This window comes from Pithys albifrons, chromosome 3, assembly GCF_047495875.1.
Source record: "Pithys albifrons albifrons isolate INPA30051 chromosome 3, PitAlb_v1, whole genome shotgun sequence".
NCBI classification, from domain to species: Eukaryota; Metazoa; Chordata; class Aves; order Passeriformes; family Thamnophilidae; genus Pithys; species Pithys albifrons.
In genome coordinates this window covers 71102823-71124209 of record NC_092460.1, presented here as the reverse complement: position 1 = coordinate 71124209, position 21387 = coordinate 71102823, and the positions used below count along the sequence as shown (strand labels likewise).

The 21387-nt window shown below is 40.0% G+C and overlaps 1 protein-coding gene across 1 annotated transcript; it reads right to left on the bottom strand.

Moving 5' to 3' along the window:
- Nucleotides 1–369: 369 nt before the first annotated feature.
- DBX2 (developing brain homeobox 2) lies at nt 370–21050 on the bottom strand. The gene is made up of 4 exons (XM_071552352.1): nt 20565–21050; nt 9039–9134; nt 4333–4520; nt 370–1957 (listed from the first exon to the last, which is right to left on the bottom strand). The coding sequence occupies exons 1-4, from the start codon at nt 20899–20901 to the stop codon at nt 1637–1639; spliced, it is 942 nt and encodes a 313-aa protein (XP_071408453.1). The 5' UTR covers nt 20902–21050; the 3' UTR covers nt 370–1636.
- Between the last annotated feature and the right edge of the window lie 337 nt (nt 21051–21387).

Genomic DNA, 21387 nt, shown 5'->3' with positions numbered 1-21387 from the left:
CACATAATGCAAGACTAGGATTGCACAGCTGGCCACTGAGAAGGCAGGACAGGAACAAGATGAGACACAAAACTCACCTGATAGTGCACAAATTTTATGATATAACCTTCATCCTTGCAATATCAAGATTTTTAGCTGCAAATATATCTAAACTTCACCTCCTAGATGTAACAAGGGGAATGTAACATGAGTAATGTATAACATAACAAGGGAAATTGTAGATCACCTATCAAGAGGTAAAACATAAATAACAATTCTACAGATTTTTGGAAGATGTACAATAGGCTCCGAAACCTAAGGCAAGAATAATCAGACACATTAATGGCATGTAGGATGAGAAAAGGCAAACTAGATTGTCATAATCATCTCTTTTGCCTATAAAATATATGAATGCCAGAAAGCCAATAGTCCCTATACCACCATAATGTTCTCCAAAAAGTTATGCCTATAGCATAAAACCTTTCATCTGTCCTCTCAATAAATGCATCCATAAATGTATGATAGAGAAAAACCTTCTGCTCCCATTTTGAGCTATATAGCCTTGCAAATAAACAAACTTAAATTTATAGAGTGATTTCCTTCAATCGCATGAAGCAAGCAAGTAATTTAAGTAGCTTTAATAATATTATTTGAGTCTACTTGTATTATACAGAATACTGTCTTGTCTTTGATACAGACATATGCTAATGTGTCCTACTGGCACCAGCTTAAACAGGAATAAGTCATGAATACGGCTACTATGGCATGTCATTTCCATACACACTTTTCTGAGATGGCTGCAGTGGCAATTTTTATAATTATGGGTCTGTTGCTTAGTGCATTTTGGCTACAATTCTGCACAGTGTCATTACACTTTTGAAATATAAAAAAGATTACAATAGATTGAACTAACAGCCTGACAAAAAACTCTGAAATTACAAGTTAAGAATGCTGAAAGTTTCGTCCATGGGAGAAAAGACAGGAGTTAGTGAGTTGCATTCCCCAGTACACATTCACATCAAAGTTACTTAAATATTAAATGTTTTATAGAGTAGGTTTGTTTCCCTTTAGTATTGGATACTTTACCAGGATTATCAGCTGACCTGTGACCATACTATTCAAAACTAATTGAATATAGACATAGGTAAGTACAGATGGAGAAAACACATCAAAAATACTTATGTTTGTCCATATGAATCTATTCTGTTATTTCATGAGTATCAAAAAGAACCCAAACCACTTACTGTATTGAGAGAAACAGGTTCTTCTTATCTCATGCACAAAAGAATTTAATAAGTCTGACTACAATGAGAGATAAAACTGTTTCTCTAACAATGTGTTTTTAATGAGTATCGCATACAGTGTAGATGTATAAATCAGAGCACAGCTTCACGCTCTTCGCTTCACTTTACTTACCATCAGTTTCTATTTCACTTTTAAGGTCAGTACAAGACTGGAAAAGACACAAGAAAAGACAAAGTAGTGAAGAATACTTCTTACATCACTAGTTGTTCATAATTTTAATGGTGTTAGATTTTAGCAAATTTTTGAGGCACAAACTAGCTAGCTTTACAATGTTCAAATATTGTTAGTCTTAAAAGACTGCTCATTTGATGACTGCACTCTTCCACGCAATTTACAAACTGCCCCTACTTCCTTACACTGATGATGTAACTGCCTTGTTTGCAGGATCTTGGTCAGGATACAAATACAGTGGGCTCTGCGATGAATTTTCTCTTGGGGGTGGTTTTGTACTAGTCAGTCTTTCAGAATTTCCTGGAGAATTCTCTCTCCACCTTGGACCTGCCTGCTTCTCAGACACTTCCCACATAGATGGGCATGGAGAGGTAAAATTCATGGTGGATCGTGAGAGGTAGTTCTCCTGAAGACCTTCTTCGTGGAGGCACCTATTTGAAAGCACTTCCTTTTCTTTGGAGTTTCGCCATTTCATTCTTCGATTCTGAAACCAAATTTTCACCTGTTTGCAAATTAATGAGAGTTTATTATCATTCTTTTCTTTAAACAACTTTGCCCTAGAAAGTGTTTTTTTTTTTCCTTTCCAGCCTCTAGTTTCACATTCCTTCCTTATTCATTGCTATAGTAGAGATACAGTGAACTTAACTGACTGATATTACTTGAGGATTTTCTCATCACTATTTACTACAGCTGGGCCAAATATTCTCCTTGACTTTCATCACCTCCAACATGTGATTATATGAGTTAGACTGGAAAACGGACAGTCCAGTGGTTAAGGATAGAGCAGTTTCCTACAGAAACATCCTTCTGGACATAAAAAAATTCCCAGAGAAAATTAACACCATCGTTAACAAAACTAAGTGATATTACTGGTGCTATGAAGCTCTTCTTCTTAAAAGAGGCTGTAAGAAGGATAACTGTCCCTTTCACAAGCATAGCCAAAAGCAGTTTGGCCATATAGCTTAAAAACATGTTGTGACATAGGACACAGGAGAGGATTTAAAGACACTTTTTTCTGCCTGACTACAGTTTCCCAGGAGTTGCCTATAATTCATATGCTTTGAGATCAAATAATTTTTTCAAATCGTTGAGTTGCAACTCATTTATGCAAGCATTCAAAGGCATTTATAAAATGCTGAGAAAAGCTTGGGGAAATATACACTCTGGAATGAGTTTTACATAAAGACAAGAAAGGTAAGGGTAATCAATCAAATTATTCAGACTGTGCTCTATTTTCCCTTAAACATTTGCATTTAGGTCTAGTATTGAGATACTTGATATGAAGACAAAGGGGGCTATGCTTTCAAAGTTTTGAGAATCATTGCCTCTGATGGCAGGTACTTTTCCTCCAGCTCAACTGGTCAGAAAACTGAAGGAGCAATGTTCACAGTAACTGTTCTTCCTTTCAAGAGGGAAAATAATGAGACATCTGGTCTATCGCTACCACAAAATTATTCACCTGTAGTAGTAGTTACCTATGTATCATTCCATTACTTTTTACTCCCCCAGGCTCTCTTCAATAACAGGAGTACAGAAAATAAACTCAAGGAAATAACTGTAATATTAGGAATTTGACTACATTTTGGGAAATTTTTAGGCAGCACACTGGTGAGTGCAACAGCACATTTCCATTGAAATGGTTTTCCTGCAGAGATTACAGTTCTGTTCATCACACTGAGAAACACCACACTCTGTTTGTTTCAGTTTATTGTTGGAGTGCTTGCAGAGTCAGTCAATCAGTTTGCAAGGAATCACTGCAGACCAGCAACTCTGACCTCCTGTGTGAAGTGGAGCCAATTGCAAAGTTAGATCAAATTGCTGAGACCCTTATCAATTTCTGAAAATCTCCAAGATAAAGATGAGAGCTCCCATCACCATTCCCAGGCTTCTCTGCCCCCCAGACAGCTTCTGCCATACATATCTTAAGTACTTCACCCCTGCTGTATGCAAAGAAATGGAATTGTACTGTACCCCTCTTCATCTTTTAACTATAATCTAGAGGGCTACGTCTACTCCAGCACCTTTAAAATCCCACTTATCAGCAACTACCATGTTCATTTTCTGCTGTTGCATGCCCTCACAAACATTTTATTCCAGTTTCTTTTAGGTTTTGTGCTCTTTAAGACATGCACTTTTCTTTTGTTCCTGTCTACAGGTATGTCAGGTCCCTGAGATTCCAGATTAAGCTACTACTGCTCAGCACCATTATTAACGTACCTGTTCAGTCCGAACAGCTCACTGGAGGCCAGCTCAGATTTATGTAAAAAATCGCATGCAATGTGAATTGGTAGGTAAAGTGGGAGTATTTTAGAAGGTCACTCTGCAAATTTTTTCTGCCTACAGTATCTCTTAGCTCTGAAGATCTCTTCCCTTGTGCAGCAAAGTTTCTTTCTGTAGGCATGGTTGCCTGTCTCTTGGGGCAGAAAGGTTACAGAGCAAGCAACAGTGCTGTTGACTGCATTGTCCCTAGCTGTTCATCTGCAAGTGCAAAGGGTGCTCAGAGGAATGCAGGAGGGCTCTATGCTCTGATGTTTTCTGCCTGTTGAGTAGTGGGATGGAACATAGTTCCCTACCCCAAAGCTCCCCAGGGAACTCTCAGACAGCAAAACAGGAGTGGAAATGAAATTCAGAGGTCATGTTTCTTCTACTTCATGTGGAAATGGAGTAATTGATTTTTTAATATATAAATACAGAAAATAAATGAAGAAACTGTTCAAGCATTCCCTGGTTAAAACTGCCACTGATTTACTGAGGTCTTTGCACTGTGAAAGAGCTCAGAGCTGCCCCTGTGCTGTTCAATTTTCCTCCTTCAAAGCCATTTTAAAGATTTTTTTCCCCAAAAGGACAGAAAGCCACAGATGTTGTATCACTCCTTACCTGAGACTCCTTTAGACCCAGGCTAAGGGCCAGTTTCTTTCTGTCTGTTTTACTAATATACTTCTGCTTCTGAAACATTTTCTCCAAAGCTTTCCTCTGGTCTTCAGAAAAGACAGCTCTTCTTAATATGCCTCTCCGGGATTTGGAGTTAGACTCCTGGGTCAGAAGAGGCAGCACACTTTCCTCTCCTAGTGGAAACAGATGAGAGTTTCCAATAATATCTAGCACATATCAGAGAAATAAAGTGCCATTCATTGTAATGTTTGCAGACTCTTGTCCCAGTTTTGATTTGTTGGTGTTGTGTGTTGTAATGCTTCAGTCATGTTCACTAAGGACTAAATCCTCACTTGGATCCAGAGGTGTTGTGAGTATTCAAGAGTCTCCCCTTGACACGGTACAAATTAAATCAGGTAAGTCCACAGAGGAACGCTAACACAGCCCACGCTACTGCAAAATTCAAATACAGTCGGGGAGAAACTACTTTACTTTCCTTTGTTTGTCATCATCACTGAGTAAACCGCAGTAAGCTTTCCTTTCAGTTTATTTTCCACTTGTGTAAAATGTGAAACCAGATAAAAGAATCAATCTGTAATACTGATTCAAAGAAACTAAATAGGCTTTTAGGTTTTTTACTAATGAAAGGCTTTCCGAGTGAAAATTTTCTCAGAAAATCCCTGGTCAATTACTTATTCTGGAAACTGGAGCAATTTCTTTATTAGAGGATTTAGGGAGTACTTGGGACTTACTCCTTTCAGCCTGGTTTCTAATCCTTTGACATCTCAGAGTAAGTCTTGTGAGGGCAGTTTTCAATGAATCCAATAACATCCCCTTGACCCATGCCTAGAGGGAACCCAACCCTGGAAAACAGCCTCAAAGCTGGGGGACAGAGCTGCAATGGAGAAGCGTTTGCATTGTCCCTTTCATTGGCCTCAAAAAAACCATAGAAAACCAAAATTCAGACAAATCTCATTACACAGACCCAATAAAACCTAGAGCCACAGCACTTTCCCAAGCTTCCTATACCCTAGAAGGACATGGTGTATGAGGAGCAGTCCCTGGTGAGCACTGGTATGGCTTCAGCACTCCTGGCTTCCTCAAATACTCACCCAGGGACCAGGACCAGAGTCCAATTCAATAGGGTCGATCACCAAGCACTGAATGTAATACAAGCAGGCCAGGAAAGAGCTGCACTCTCAGAAACCTGTGCCATGACTGTATAGCCACTGACACCAACATTTTTTCTGTAGGAGTGGCAATTCAGATTCTAAAGACACAAGCTGTCCTCCTGTTGTCCATCTTCTCAAATAGATGGGCCTAGACTGCTGTTGCAATTTATAGTTACAGCAGCTGGAAAGGTGTGCTGCTGTTCAATTCCAACCAAGGATCTGATCATTTCCATATTGAAACCAATGGCAAATTTCCCATGAAAAGCAGATTCTCTAAAAGATGGCACATTTTTTTGTGAAAAAGTCTATCTATTCTAGCCAGCTGTAATGGGGTGGGGGGAGATTAAATACATTTGTCAAATTGATATAATGCTCTTGAAAATACTAATTAAATCCAGATGCAGCTTCTACAAACTCTTCCTTGGGGCTACACACTTCAACTTCTGTGTATTATACATATATACACATGGGTATATGTGTATTTAAACACCCACAGAAAAACAAACACACGTATACTGAGGATACTGTAGCATAATGATGACAAACTGAAGTGTATATGTGTATTTCAAAGTTGACTAAATACTTCTGTGGTGCATGTGTGGCTGGTTTGATATTGCATACACTACCCCTGCATCCTGCTTCCAGCTGCGACCAGCAGAGGCAGAATATCAGAAGTTGAGTGAGTGTACAATGATTATTCCCTAAAATACACTGCCACTGTGAAATGTTACTAATTTAGAGACCATTGCATTCTGTCAATGTTCTTGATTTTTCTCTGCAATTAGAGAATGGATCTTGGTATTTATCCCTCATAACAACCTGTAGTAAAAAGTAATGACTATAATTTACAATGTTACATTATAAGTAATCCTAAATTTATACAGATGTATTTCAATTTTCAAAATTATATGAGACCAGATACAAAAACCATAACCTACTGGTTAATGCCCTGATATTTATTACACAGTGAGGTACCATAAGATTTCATCCAAATCAAAAAACTATCTGCAGAACAAAATTCAAAATGCCATAATGAAGGTTTCTGCAAAGGGCAAGCCAGGTTCATATTTCTCTGAGGAGTGCAGAGCCCCTTCATGACCCAGCCCCCCCAAACTCCAGTCCTGCCCATGAAGCTGGGGGCAGTCCTTCCTCAAGCATGTTTTCTCCCTTTCTTGCTAAAATTTGGTGAATTTAGTTATCTTTTTTCAGGCAGCCTCTGAGTAGTTTCTACCCATTTGTCAGCCATTCTCAGGATTACTGGAAGGTACAGTCTGGCAGCAAAAGAGCTGGAACTCTCTCTCAACCCCACTGCAGGCAGAGAGACAACAGCAAGGGAAAAGGCGTAACAGGGCTGGTCCTTGCCTCCTGGCCTCCATTCCACAATGGAGTTGTCAGCCAAGGACAGAGGATGCCAGATTATGTGACCCCTTAAAATTTGTCTTGCCTGGCTGGTTGTTAACAGTCAATCAGCAAGGAAACAACCTCCTGCTGAAGCCTCAAGGCACCAATTAATTCCCATACAGGCAGCATGTAGGGTACAGCTTAACACCTGTATTACACTAACTGAGTAGTGAAGCATCTACACACTCTAAAGGACAGTATGTGACAGACTTTAAAAGATTAACTAAACAAAATTTAGTGATGAGCAGGATGCTCACAAGCATTAGCCAGCAGCCATTAGGTCAAAAAATTTGGAACTTACACCAACTTGCCTACGGAGTTTTTTTAAGAATAACTCATATTCTAAAGTGCATTCCAACTGTTACAGAAAAATTAAATTTCAGTTTGTGGATTAAAAGATTTTTCAGTACAGTAGGACAGGCAGTCATATATACATTTCACAAATGAAGCAAAATTAGATATGTCAGTTTGCAACTTATCACTCTGAACATACATCAAAAGGTTCAGTGTTCTGCTGACATAAATGTTAACTCAGTTACCAACCATTTCCTATGTTGCTGGTTTGATTTTTGTTTTGCTTTGGTTTTTTTTAAGACTTTCCTTTGTATCTTAAAATATAGTGATAAATGTCATCTTAATCTGTGGAACAATCTTCATTTGCCTTCATGTCAGAGACCACCTTGAAGGAGCAAGTAAAAGCTTTAGTCATGGTTTCCATTTTTCCATTAGAATTCAATACATTCTAGTTAAATGGACAATTAATAGGTCACTTCCAAAATAGTAGTGTATCAGTCCTGGTTAATAAACAATCCCCACAGTTGATAATGGGCCTATGTATTCAGCAAGTCCCTGTATACACTCAGCTCATCCACTAAATCCCTTTTCAGGTAGACAGGGTTATATGGGAAGATGAGCTAGAATGAGTCTATAAAAGTCAGTTTCATTCACTGCTTTATTTTTCAGTCAAGTGCTTTAAATAGTGTCCAGAAAATCCCTTGGAATGTGAGACAGGAGAAAAGACTGGCACATAGAGTATTGCTTTATGGCCATACAAAAGGGCAACTGACCCTTGCCCAGGCCTTTTCAATGTGAAATGGTTCCTAAAGTTCATCTGCACAGAGAAAAATTGTGGTGAGGTCGCGTGTGGATGAGTAAAGTGAAAGTGGTGATTGGTCATGGTGCTGTCAGCCATTGTGGGAGAGCCGAGGCCATGTAAAACGCTCTGTGGGAAAGTGTCAGCCCCCTAAAGAGGTGCTCAGAAACTTGCAGCTCATTAAACTGCCAGCATTTGCTGCCTCACTTGTCAAGAATCATTCAACTTAGCAACTGCCCTTCTGAAACATTCATAAAAAGCATGCACTTAGTCAGGAAGGGTTTGAATGCAACTGTGATAAAAGAGTATATGCTGGAGCATGTATAAACTTCAATTTTCATTTGAACATACAATTTGTGATTTTTCTCTGTTTTGTTCCTTCTGTTTGTATTCCTGAGCCATAAATACATAAAATCATGACTGTCCATTCTTACACGATGGCATGCAATCTTCCCAATCAAGGTTAAATTTAGTTCTGGATTAAATGGAAGTGTGTTCCAGGTCTCAGTCCTGAAGAGATATTATATGCTGGTCAAAATTCTCTCCAACCTACTTCTTCTTTTTTTTTTTTACATTGTGATTAAGAAAGAAAAACAAATTAAATGTGCACACATTTGACGGCTGCAAAAGGAATTACTTGTATTTAAATAATGCTAGGGCTTCCTGAATCATAATTTCTCCCTACTAAACATTAAAATGCAGCACACATTTTATGATCCTTCTGCTCTTTTATTTGCAAATGTTTATTGACACTGATTTTTAAAAGAGACTGATTTTAAAGAATCATTTCTAGCAAACTGAAAACAAGGAGCTTTCCTAGGTTAGCTCTGTCTCAGTGTCTCAATGCCATTAGAAACCTCTCACAATTGCTCAGTGTACTTAAGTTTGATAAATCTTTGGAAACCCTCTGAATAGGATTGCTGTGATTTTACTAAGGAATTAGCTGCTGCCATTGCATCACCAATTAGTTTTCCAGAACACATTAAATCCTGCTGCTTTGGTTTACAGAATAACTCAAGCATTACTGATGAAGCATAAAAACTTACTTGGAAAAGCAGTGGGGGATGCAGGGTGCTGACAGGACCCACCGCAGTATGCTGAGTAGAATGGCGGGGCTCGGAGAAAAAAGTGTTTGGAAAGAGCTGCAAAGAAAGCACAGATCTAATTGATTTTCCATTGAGCTTAGGTGATATTCATAACAACAGTCCTCCAAAAAGTCAGTGTGTAAAGTCCTGCCCCACAAGTTCTTTTTTCTTTTTTCAAGATGGTGATATTTTAAGGCAAACAATGATAAACCAAGTAATTGTTCTTTAATTTAGCAAAGTTATTTGACATGTGTAGCTTAGCTATAATGTGCAAAATTCTCAATACATTTATCATAAGAATGAAGATCTGCAGAATTTAATTTTTTCTGTAATTTCTGTAATTATGGATTTTTTTCAAAAATATTGTTATCTAACAGATTGTTAGATATGTTGTGGAAATAATGAGTATAATGAATCTGAAAAAGTTATTTAAAGTAACTCTAGCAAGCATGACATCCTAGAAAAACAAAATCAGCTTGTACTTCAATGCTGTTAATAGTACTCAAACTAACAATGTCTTCGATAAGAAACCTTTATGAATAAGTTCTATAAAATGCCTTAGGATGAAGCAGCTGAGTTCTACTGGCCCAGACTACAGAGCCTGATGGTCAACTTGGTCTTGCTGGAAAGGTACTCTAAATTTAAATAAATCAGTTGCTGAATAAAGTTCTGCTTAATACAATAAAACATTTACAAAAATTTACAAAATTTACAAAATTAGGTAATATTTGGTAAATTTTTTTTTTACCAAAGAATAAGAAGTCTGTGTTACATCTATAAAGTGTTTCTAAACCTTGGAAATGTCTTCATTATCTACTAATCCCTTAATTTTCTTCTGTAAGGCTCATGGGCTTTTCCATTAATTACCTTTTAATTTCTGCTTGTACTAGTCAATTATGAAAACTGGCATTTTTTTAATTTTGAAAAAGATGCATCATGCTTCCTCGAACTGTACACTTGCAAAATGTAATCAGCATCAAACCGCTTATGTCACTTGTCCCATTTTGTCTAGGGAGAAAATAAGCAGCTCTAGAGCCTGTTCTGTAGTTTGTCCAAACCTCTAAAAATAACCTGATTAATTTTTAAAAAAAGAAGTAACTGCAAACTTTAAAAAAAAAAAAAGAAACCAATAATCAGGAAGAAAGGTTGATAAATAGATAAACTTCTCAGCCATGCTGCTAGTTTTTAAAGGTTTTTCAACAGGAATTAAAAATAAAGATCATTCAAAATTAAGTTCCCAAGTACATGTTAAGGCATCAAAATAAGTTTTCTGACCGTTATAGTTGCTGTTGTTCCAGAGCAATAAACTATTACTGTAGAAGCCTAACTCTAAACATTTTTTAAAATATTTACCTGCAATTATGGATTGGTAAGCATTGTGCCAGTATAGCTCTTCACTGAAACCTTGGTGTGTCTAATGAAATATAAATATACTCTGAGGGAAATTAACTCCTACTTTTGAGGCATATGCTTGCAAAACATTTAGAAAAAGCAATTATTTATATCAGGCATTAGTATTGTAAAGCTTCTTTTCCACACCAGACCATCAAATGTGTAACCATGTCCTTAGAAACTTGAAATAGTCAAGAATGTGCAGCCAAATCTTACTTAAGTGTCCAAGGGCTTTAAATGCAACTGGTGCAGTGTCTAAGCTGGAAAGGATTTGACTAAGTCGAGAAGTGCAGGAGCCACAGAACATAAAGAAAGACCTGCCAAATCAAAACAGTTGTCCTCCTGGGCACGACAATTCATTATTGACAATTATCAGCCGTAGTTCCCAAAATTCCAAGTGAAAACCTTTTCTCCGTCCTTAGGAGACACATTCCTCATGCCATTATCAGGTTTCCCTTACAGTCAGGTAAAACTCTCCACTTCTAAAAGTGCCACAGAAGGTGCCACACTCCATTGCTTTGCTTCCTTTTCAAATGTCTCGGATATTCCTTGGCTGCCATAATGCCCTATTCCCTTTAATCATTGCTCTAGCACCTTATTCATGCCATACAATTTTTGTTAGACCTGTTGGCTTATCCTTGATTTTCCCTGTTATGGTTTCTTAACTGTGTCCAGTTCCTTGCTCTGTTTTGATAATGTGGTGCTCAAAATGGCGTGAGATACAGCCAGGAGACCCTTGGATAAATCAGAATTGAACAAGCTATTGCTTCAGATAGACAGCATGCTCCTACAAATAAAGACAGGAATAGAAAAGGACAGGGTTTCTCCAGTCACTAAACCTCTCAACAAGCAAGCTGCAAGCATAAAGGTCTGAAGATAGACCAGATCAAAACTTCAGACATTTTGTTTAAGCAAACTCCAAACAAGCAACATATTTCCATGGAAGCTGCTGGCAATAATTTAATGCACTAGCATAGCATCATGATGCCAACAGCAGACACTGGCACTAATTTTGCACAAGTCAATTGAAATCATAAGTCTGCCTTTCTTGAGTATTTTACTTAATTCCTTCAACCAACTGCTGTCTTTTCTGCCTGCATGGCCTTCAAGGCAGAATATTTGCTTAATGCAGGTGATATCTTCATAAAACTCTGAACCAAGAGGTTACTGAGAGCACTTCTCAAGACTGATTTATACTAGATGCTAAGGAATAAACAATGCCATTATGTCTCTCTAAGTCTATAGCCAACATATATGTCTAATTCACAACCTTCTTTAATGTGCTCCACTACACTGATACACAAGTGAATTCTATGTTATGTATATCAAATACATGCCTAGGTCAGATCTACTGAAGCTGTTGCACTCAAAAGCATGCTTAGCAGTTAAACAGAGTTACATCAGTAATGAAATCTGACATAATACAGGGATACTCAACTCTATCTTGGGAGTTCTATGTAGAGAAAAATGTTACTGCTTCAGCCTAACATACTCAAGTATATTTTTTAACTTTGATAAAAACAATACAAACTGTTCATCACATTAAAGGCTTCCACTACCTGCACAAAACGGCATTAACAGAATTAAAATTGTTCAGAGAAAAATTATATATTTAATATATACACATTTCAGAATTATACTGAGATTGTCCCTGTAGGAATGATACAACAATTAATCAGTGGTGAGGACAATATAAAGCATTGCCTATGCATTTATTTTCTGTTCACATATTTCATGGCAATGTTACCAATATTCGTTGCTCAAGAGACATAAAGCAAACACTGTTTGCTGTTTATATAAGGCTGAAAATTGCTGAAATGTCAGAATATTATTTTTTTTATTTTTTTGGCCAGAACAACACAGTAAGCAAAAGGCAGCTGTTGCTCCCAAATCTGTTTAGTAACATTAACTAGGGGCCAAATCCTGCTAATTTGTATTCAGGATACTTAAGGGTTTTTTCTGCTTTCCATCTCCATTTCATAAAAACTGAGATTATGTGAAACTAAGTGTTTCACAAGAGTCAGTCTTTACAAGTTTAGCTTCACATATGCATGAAAACAACATATCAAAGCAAGCTGTAAGTGCCTTCTGGCACTCCAAAAATTGTACAATATGCCTTAAAAGAAAATGTATGGAATCACAAATACAAAAGGATTAAATATCTAAAATAAATATTTTTTTCACAAAAGATGAGTTCTTTTGACACTGTTTCTCCATGAAAAATTTTAGTAATAATGCTCACAACATACAGCTTTTTGAATAGGAATTATTTTACAAACAGATAATAAAATGATACTAAGCATGTAAATGGACCTCAAGCTCATCTAGTGCTAAAATGCAAAGGAGGAGTTCAGATATTGATAATTTAAAACATACTGCCTGCTCTGAAATATTATAAATTCAAAAGCTCTTCCACTCTAAAAAATCATGCTGACAGTGGGATCACAAGTTTTCCTTCCAACTATCCACCATTTGGAGCATAATGTTTCTAAGTACAACTCAGTTCAAACAAATATGTAGACACTGCTTTTTCTAATTGTAGTGTTGTGAAGTAACTCAGAAAATAGTGTAGGCTATAAGCCATCAGGAAAGCGGAAAGGGATGAAGGAAATATGTCTACTGAGGAGAAGTAAACTGTTGGTAAACTTCTTGTATTACTCATACAGGCTCCTTCACTGCATCAACTATATCAGCCTATAAAGAGAGATGGAACAATTCCAAAGAATGATTCAAAAAACTGCCTAAAGCCAGCTAACAAGAAACACAAAGGACAGGACCAGGACCAGAGACCTGAAGCTGCATGAACACTTCAACTCTTCAAATATTGCTAAGTCCACATGAACTGCTTTTCACAGTGATGCTCAGGCACCAGCCTTGGCAGGTAAATAAAAAATATCATCAATAAAATTATCAAATTTCATCTGAGATCCTTGGATGGCTTGTGCCCACATTCTGTGCACAAGTAAACTGCAATTTCCTACCTACATCAATTTTTGGCAACAAGTAAATCAAGCGTTTGTAAACCTGCAGGAAAGTTTCGTGTCATGAAGAGCTCCCTGCAAATAGTCCCGCAGTGGTTCTGCCAGCTCAGCAGTCCAGCTGAACCACATTTCTGCTCCTGAACCACAACCCCTGCACCTCACCCTGAGTCATGGCTCCGTCACTAGCAGTTACTGTGTTTAGACTGCAATGTTCCAGAAGCAGTTGTGCACCCTCAAAGCATTTCAATGTGAAGGGGAGCCCCTGGCCACCAGAATAAAGCAAGAGCCACTGCCATATCTTGCCAAAGGCAATCACCATCACATGGACCTGTCAACCTTACTGCAAGAGCCTGTGGTGCAGCACCCCTCAGAGATGGAATTCTTGCACTTCCAAAGTCACTATTTGCTTCCCATTTATACCTGTAAACCACAACTGCAGGAATGCTCAAAGGAATTCAAGCCAACAGGGCAGACCAGATCAGCATATACAGACCAGTTTTAAAATATTGGCATTATTCACAGAAAGGGTTTTGACATTCTAAATGTAAATTTTTAAATCCTACATAAAATGCAGATGCTCGAAATGGACTTGCATTTTTATGTTGTGTCCTGATGGGGCTTTCAAAAATTGGCACAACAGAATGCAAAAAAGTGCTTGAAATGTGCTAACAACATGATCGTCTTCTTAGACCTACTGCAATGTAATGGCCAAGAGTGTCACACTGTGAATTATCTGAAGTAATGTGAATCACTGTCAATTTTCAGATGAATCATTCACATGCCTTATTATTAGGGCTTACTTTGCTGTACATGTTTTTCTCCACCTGCGGGAACACAGGTGCCTCAGGCTGGTGTCAGATTTCACCCCTATGACAGCCCAAAGCAACAACCAAACCCCAATATCATTTGCCAAAGACTCCATGGGTCTCCTGGCATCAGCAGTAAAGGTGGCTTTCTACCCTCTCCACGCTTCCTACACAGTCTTGCTCTTGAGAAGAAAGATGGGGGTCTGGAAAGCTGTGGATTTACCAGCTTTGTTTCTGACTTTGTCCTCCAATATGCCCCAACACTTTACAATTACCAGTTCTTGTGATAAGGGACATCACTGTCACTTCTCTGTCTAAACATTCAATGTATTGCCTAAGCTCCTTGTCTGGGCCTCCTGTACAGTCAAAGAGAAAAGGTAAGTAGCTCTATATAAGGATTCACCACCTTATAACAGACACATAAGAAGGTAAATTGTGTCATCCTCTGGGGGCATCTCTCTGTACTGACTATAGATTAGACAAGACATTTACATGTTATTAAACAGCTGAATTACTATGCCATTCTTCTAATCCTTCACAGGTAATGTCAAAAATATAAAATCATCTGTACAGCCATAAAAACTCTGTAAAAAATATAAAATTCAGCCATAAAGGCACTAAAATTATTTTCTTTAGTTTTCAAAATTTTCAACATTTTTTTAGAAATTATTTCTTCAAACATGGTAAAATTAGGGTCATATGCTGGAAGAGGACAATTCATTGGTTTTTCATTGTTGCAGCCCTAATTACAACAGGGCGAAATGCACTGTTTGTTCCAGTCGTATACACTGATTACCTTAAATTTCCTACCTTGACCAGTCTTTACTTGTTGCAGTATTGCTAGCTCCATCCAGACAAAAGTCTCAAGGTCAGCTAAACATTGTTGGAATGAAAAAATAACAAATGGTGAACTCTTCTTACTTTTTTTCTTTTCAAACAGAAAAGATTTAAAACAGGTTTTCGTCTTCCTACATTTGTAAAAGGCAATACTTTTTAAAGTTGAAATTTTATATATTCACATAGTCCCAAGATTCCAGGGGTGGGGACTTTAAAAACACCAAATTGTCCAAGAGGAGGAGGTAAAGCCCTCAATATACATACAAAATACCTCAAGAGAATTATGTCCTGTAACAACAGAAAAAGGCAGCCTTTCAAGAGAAATTTTCCTAAGTTTCTCAACACAAAGCAAAGGCCACTTCTCCAGTGTGACAACTCACCTCCAAGAAGCACAGTCCAAGTTACTGAAAATATGTAGGTGCCTAACTTTATAAATACCACAGCCTATGTATTTGACATTTGAAACAGCCTCCTTAAATGCTGTATATACCTGCAGTTATTTTGAAAATAATACCTTCCCCTTCTGCTACAGAATACAAAACACGTTTTACAGAAGTTAATTCACTAACCATAGGCATGACTGATTCCATGGTTTCCCCTTTGCTATAAACTCCATGACTTGTCTTCCTAGTGCAGCTCTGAGATGTTCTGGCAGTGCTTAAATCTTGCTAAGGACCAAACTTGGGATCCTCTCCCTTTCTCAGAGACAGCACAGTAAGAGCTGCCAGAGGAAGGAGCACTGTTCAGCCAATGCTCATATTCCCCACTGAGCACAGACTGCCAGACTAATGGCTGGGTCGGAGAGTAGCTGGCACTAGCCTAGCTTTGACAACCTTACAATGAGGACAACAATTTGTCCTTTAAAAGCCATTTTGCAGCCACTGTTAAGATACACTGGGCATCCCAGACCAATTCTATTAAACGGCTCACAAAGTTAACTGGAAGCAGGAAAAGTGCTGCAAAGAGTCTGTGAATTCTGATACTTAGAGAAACTCCTCTGCCTCCAAAGACGAACTTTTAAAACAACAAAGGTGCCTCAGTGCTCCTGACAATCATGGCATAAGAAAAAATGTCAAATAGATCTCCCCACCCTAAAGAGACTTTCTATCCCCAGAAAATACCAACAAAACAAGCAAATCCGGACTTGTCAGTCAACTTGCTGCCAGAGTTAGAGGGAGTCGTGATAAAACACCAGGCTCTTTCTTGCCTTTTATTTTACTGAAAGTTAGTGTTACATGACACATGAAGACACATCCTGGCTTGAAATCAATAACTAATAAGCATTAACTCCTTAAGAAAGGGTCCAAAGTGAAGGAAAAAAATTAGTTGACTTGAGTAATTTAATTATTTCTGGGTTGTCATAAAGAAACACGAGATAGGCAATAAGATTCATTGATTCAAGTAGGTATTACAGGATAGAAATGGTGTCATTACAGGATAGGGGAAAAAATGCCAGTGTTCCAAAGAGTTAGCCTGCAGAAGGAGGCTTGGTTTTATCTCCCTTCAATGCTACCAGTTTCGTGTACTACGTTATGCCAGTCAATTTCTTTTTGCTCCAGCTACTCCTCTACACGGTAGAAATCTCTCTCCTATCTCCCTGGCATATTGTGATGCTTAATGCATCAAACTGTAAAGTCTCCAGATATTATAGAAAGAAAAGCTACATCTATAGCACAGAATAGATGTTCATTATTACAAGTCAAAATTTATGTTTATTATATACTCCTTTCCAATTGATTTCTTTTGCTATATGCACTGTCCTTCCTTCCACTCTACTGTATTCTGACGCTTTAGGCAAAAAAATCCCCTAAGCTAAATTTTTCAGCAGGTTTTGCAATGGAATTATCTCACTGTTACATTTATTTGTTTTGTGACATTCTTCAATTTCCTTTCTCTGTTGATGTATCAAAATGCCACAATTAAAGCAGAAAGCCTCATTCTTTCCGTATACTGACCATATTCTTAGACATAGCACTAATGACCATATTCGGGCTGTAAAGCACTTACTGTGATCCTCCTCCAGGACAAATTACTTGAAAAGAGCAGAGGTTTTCAGAAAAATTATTTCAGGTAGCAGAGTAAGGAGGAATTTAAGGTAGCTTCCCAAGGAGGTCACTCTGGTCTAGTGCCAGCCACTACTTCAGAAACGATGAAAGATATGGGAGGGGACCTTCACAGTACCTGTTCTACAACAGACAGCACCTCCGCAGCCTCTGCACAATTTTTCTGTGTCAGAAAACATCAAAGAAAACTGTCAAGTTTTGTAATTTATCCAGAAGATAATGAAAGAACTTGAGTATAAGGGACTAAAACCCAGATAAGCAATCAGCAGTTGAGGACAGCAGTAGCAGCTCACAGCAAGGCGTGAAAAAGCCTGTGGGAATCCCAAGCTGATATAAACTGGAATATCACTGCAGAAGGTGAGTTTATCATACAGCAATAATGCTCCTTCTGCTTTTCCTTCTTAAGTTTTATGTAATATGCTGTTTGTTCATGAGGTTGTACTCTTAAATGAAAATAAACTAATTTTAAGAACCTATTATTTGATTACATTTCATTTTTTAAAATCTATGTAAGGATGGAAAGTAATTATTTTAGTATTTTACAGACAACATACTTATTTCAATTGCACTAATTAGATGATGTATCTAGGATGTGACAATGAGTACTTGCTCAGTTTTTGATTTACAATAATTTTGTAGAACTCAAACATGCAGACAGTCACTTGAAATAGTTCAACTAAATCCTTCGTACATCTGTAAATTATGGAAATGGAAACTTGCTGATATAACCCTGCTGCTGAAGAGTTAAAAAGAGAAAAATTGCCATGACCAGATGGCCAAACCCAAGAATGCCAGGCCACCTGGTCTTCTTTGCCACCATGGATAAGAGTTTTCCAGTTTACAGAAAGAATACAGGATTTATATTCTTTAGCACTTTTATGGAGTGGTAAAGCAGACCCTAAACCAGGGTGCTTTCTTCATGTCTTTCCTTTGTAGGTGCTGTGGACACATGTAAAAAGGTTCAGCTTATTAATTCAGTCCATGGTGTGATTTTACATTTCTTCCTTTCTGAGAACTTTTGGTGACCACCCCAGAATTTGGAACTTCATGAGTAATACAGATTACTGTTTCCAAAAAGTCTGATATTTTTTCAATTCGCTTTTCTATAGCTTTTTTTTTTATTAAAACCCCTATATTATGCCAAGCTAGTTTCTTAGGCGACTTTTAGTCCTTGCATAATCTATAATACACTCACTAGTTCAGAAAGATTTTAAAAAATTCCTTTATCATGTTCAGTAGTTTCATTAAAGACTTAGACAAAGATTTTCCAAGCTACCATGTGATTTGGGGGCTCCAAATAGGAAAGAGTTGATTCCTCAAAAGAAAAAAAAATCAGTGAACAGTCACAAAAATAAGTAATTTAACACTCTCTACAGAATACGAATTCCTTAGTTACAGTATCTTGCATAAGCAAGAAACTTAACACACAGCCTGACCACCCCAGCTTTTCTCACAAATAAAAGTGTCTGGTCTAAACAGTTTCCCCAGTGCACCTACACTAGAGAGAAGAGACTCCTAAGCAACCACAAACTCTGGCTCTGCAGGACAGTTCCAGTCTAATTCAAATTTATGAAAGTTGAGACACCTAAGAGTCCTCATCACTTTAGGACATGCAAGTCAGAATCAACAGATCCCAGTCAGAATATAAAAGTCATTGTTGCACATGACTTTTTCTTAGTGTACAATACATGAGGAAACAGAGTATTTCTACCTGCTCAAATGTAAGAGACTGGTGCTTTTGCCAAAATCACCCGGAGCTGTGGAATCAGAAGAAACATAGGATTGGACTCCAAATCACTAGGCAGACGTGTCATATTTTTAGTACCACTATAGGTCAGTCAAAGAAAGAACTAATCTTGGAAGGATGCATTTGAAAAACTTGACATTCAAGACCTTCTGTAATAATTCACCTATGGCCTGGTTTTGTTGTTTTGTTTTGTTTTAAACTTTACCTTCAGCAATGAAGAGTGCTGAGGCATCTTCTATGTCTACTTTTACAAATAAATGTAGCGTTTTCTCTGTAACTTTTCTTTCAGGAGGAGGGTAAGGGGGGGAAGAAAGAGGGAGCCCAGAGAATATGCCCCTAATTCCAGGAAGATACTTGCCCTGTTCCCAAGCCTGGCCTATAGTTAAGCTAAAACACACATGTTTAAATAACTGATATTCTTGATAACACTTACTGCCACCTGAGGTCTGGAACATTCAGAAATTATAAGGTACACTTTGACTCTCTCCTGCCTACCTTTAAAGTACATCATGCTAAAGGATCAAAAACTGCTTTGGATTTTGTAGAAGAGTTTGTAGGATTTAATTGAAGTAAAGTTATCTTTGAAAATAAAAAAACTGTTACTTCTGCTTCCAAAACCACACCTTAAAGACTTAATTTAATAAGCACAATTCTGCTTATCTGAGTTTAATTTTAAGTACATTAAAAACGGTATGATCATAAAAATTTCAAAAATACCACACAAGATTGGAATATATTCGCATAATGGAAAAGCAAAACGCAAGATAGATGGCGAGTCTAATACTGAATTTCATTAATTAACTTTGATTACAACTTCAGTCAGTTCTATGACTAACAGAAGTGTGCATTTCTTAAAATAGTTTATAATGTTGCTCGTTACCCAGATAAAACGTATTTATATGGAAGCGGGCACATTCAAGAAACAAAACGTGTTTTGTAAACCTGTTTGTTTCCAGTTCAAGTGACACCGGTTCCCGCGGGCGTCCGGCGGGGAGCTGATCCCACCGCCCGGCACACAGCGCTGGCTCTCAGTGGGTCGAACGGCTGACGGCAGAACTGTTACATCGCTTGACATACATTTTCTTCTTTTTTTTTCTTTCCTTCCCCTGGTTTCGTTAAATGTTTCAGAAAGTTGCCTGCTCTGCTTGGATTCATTTTCCCTTTGGCTGCGGGGGCCGGTCCTTCGCGCCTTGCCGTTCCCCAGGGACAGGGCACCTACGGAGGGGCTGCTGCCGACAGAGCTATCGCTATCCTGGGGGATGGGACCGTTCGTCCTCCTCCCAAACCTTGGGATTCCAGACCTTCCCGAAGCGCGTGTCGGCCGCGAAGCTTTTACCAGCCCCCTTTGAGGCTGCGGGGGGGAGACCTGGAAGAACTGCGATTGCGGGCGTTTAACAGCACCCGCCGCTGCCGCCGCCGGCTGTGCCGCGCTCGCTGTCGCCGCAGGTGCGCACCCGCGCTCAGCAGCCGCCGCCCGCCTGGAGCACCGCCGGCCCCGCCCGCCCCTCCGCGTCCCCCGCCGGCGGCAGGGCGAGACCCGCGGCACCCAGCGGGGCTCGGCGTCCAGCGGGGCTCGGCTGAGCGCAGCGCGAGGCCGAGCCGTCGGGCAGCCCCTCCTCGCCTCTCCCCGGCGGCAGACGCGGGAAAGGGCCGGCGCTCACCTGTGGCTGCCGGCAGGAACAAGCCGCCTCTCTCCGCCGCCGGGGCCCGCGCAGGGGGGCGGCCGCCGTCCGCCGCGGAGGGGCTAAGCACTTGGAAAGCCCATCTTGTCGGGAAGGGAGCCCCTGGGGGGCTAATTTGTTCCACCGCGGGGCACAGCTTGAGGGGGACGGGGCTCGCGGGGAGGGGACGGAGCTGCGCGGGGCTCGGCGGCGCTCCAGCCCGTAGCAAGTTCTCGATGAGAAAACTTTTGCCCAGGTTGCCGAAGCCCGGCGCCGCCGGCAGGCTGAGGAGAGCAGAGGAGCCCACCAGGTCCCAGTACAGGGCGCTGGGCAGCATAGCGAGAGCTTCCACCCCCTTTGCCCTGCCCTGCCCGGCCCGGCCGCCGCGGCCCCTCACTGGGCTGGGACGGGGCGCCGGGCGCTGGGGCCGGGCGGGCTGGCAGGGCGTCGCCCGGAGCGCTGCCGAGAGCCGAGCGGAAAGCTCGGCGGGGCTGTCCGTGGAGACGCGGCGCCTCTCCGCCGGGCTGGAAGGTGTGTCCAAGCGCATTCATTATGTCAGCCGGGGACGAGGAGTGATGGACGCGGCCAACAATGCCGCCTTGCCCGGCAGCCCCCCGGAAAGGGGGGTAGGGCGGGCAGCCGCGGTGGCTGTCCCGCCGTGCCCGCCCCCACGTGGCAGCCGGCCCGGGGCTGCACCTGTGTGCGGGGCACGGCAGGGCCAGGGCCAGGCCGCTGGCCTTCGTCCCACCGGGGAGGTGGCTCCGGTGCTGGCCATGGGGAGATCATGCCGACCTAATGATCCCATGAGGTAATGGGAAGATAG

Coding starts and splice junctions, on each gene's coding strand:
- DBX2 (XM_071552352.1), bottom strand. CDS start 20,901: ATGCTGCCCAGCGCCCTGTACTGGGACCTGGTGGGCTCCTCTGCTCTC. Junction 4,521..9,038: donor ATCCCCCACTGCTTTTCCAA/GTAAGTTTTTAT, acceptor TGTTTCCACTAG/GAGAGGAAAGTGTGCTGCCT. Junction 1,958..4,332: donor TGGGTCTAAAGGAGTCTCAG/GTAAGGAGTGAT, acceptor ATTTGCAAACAG/GTGAAAATTTGGTTTCAGAA.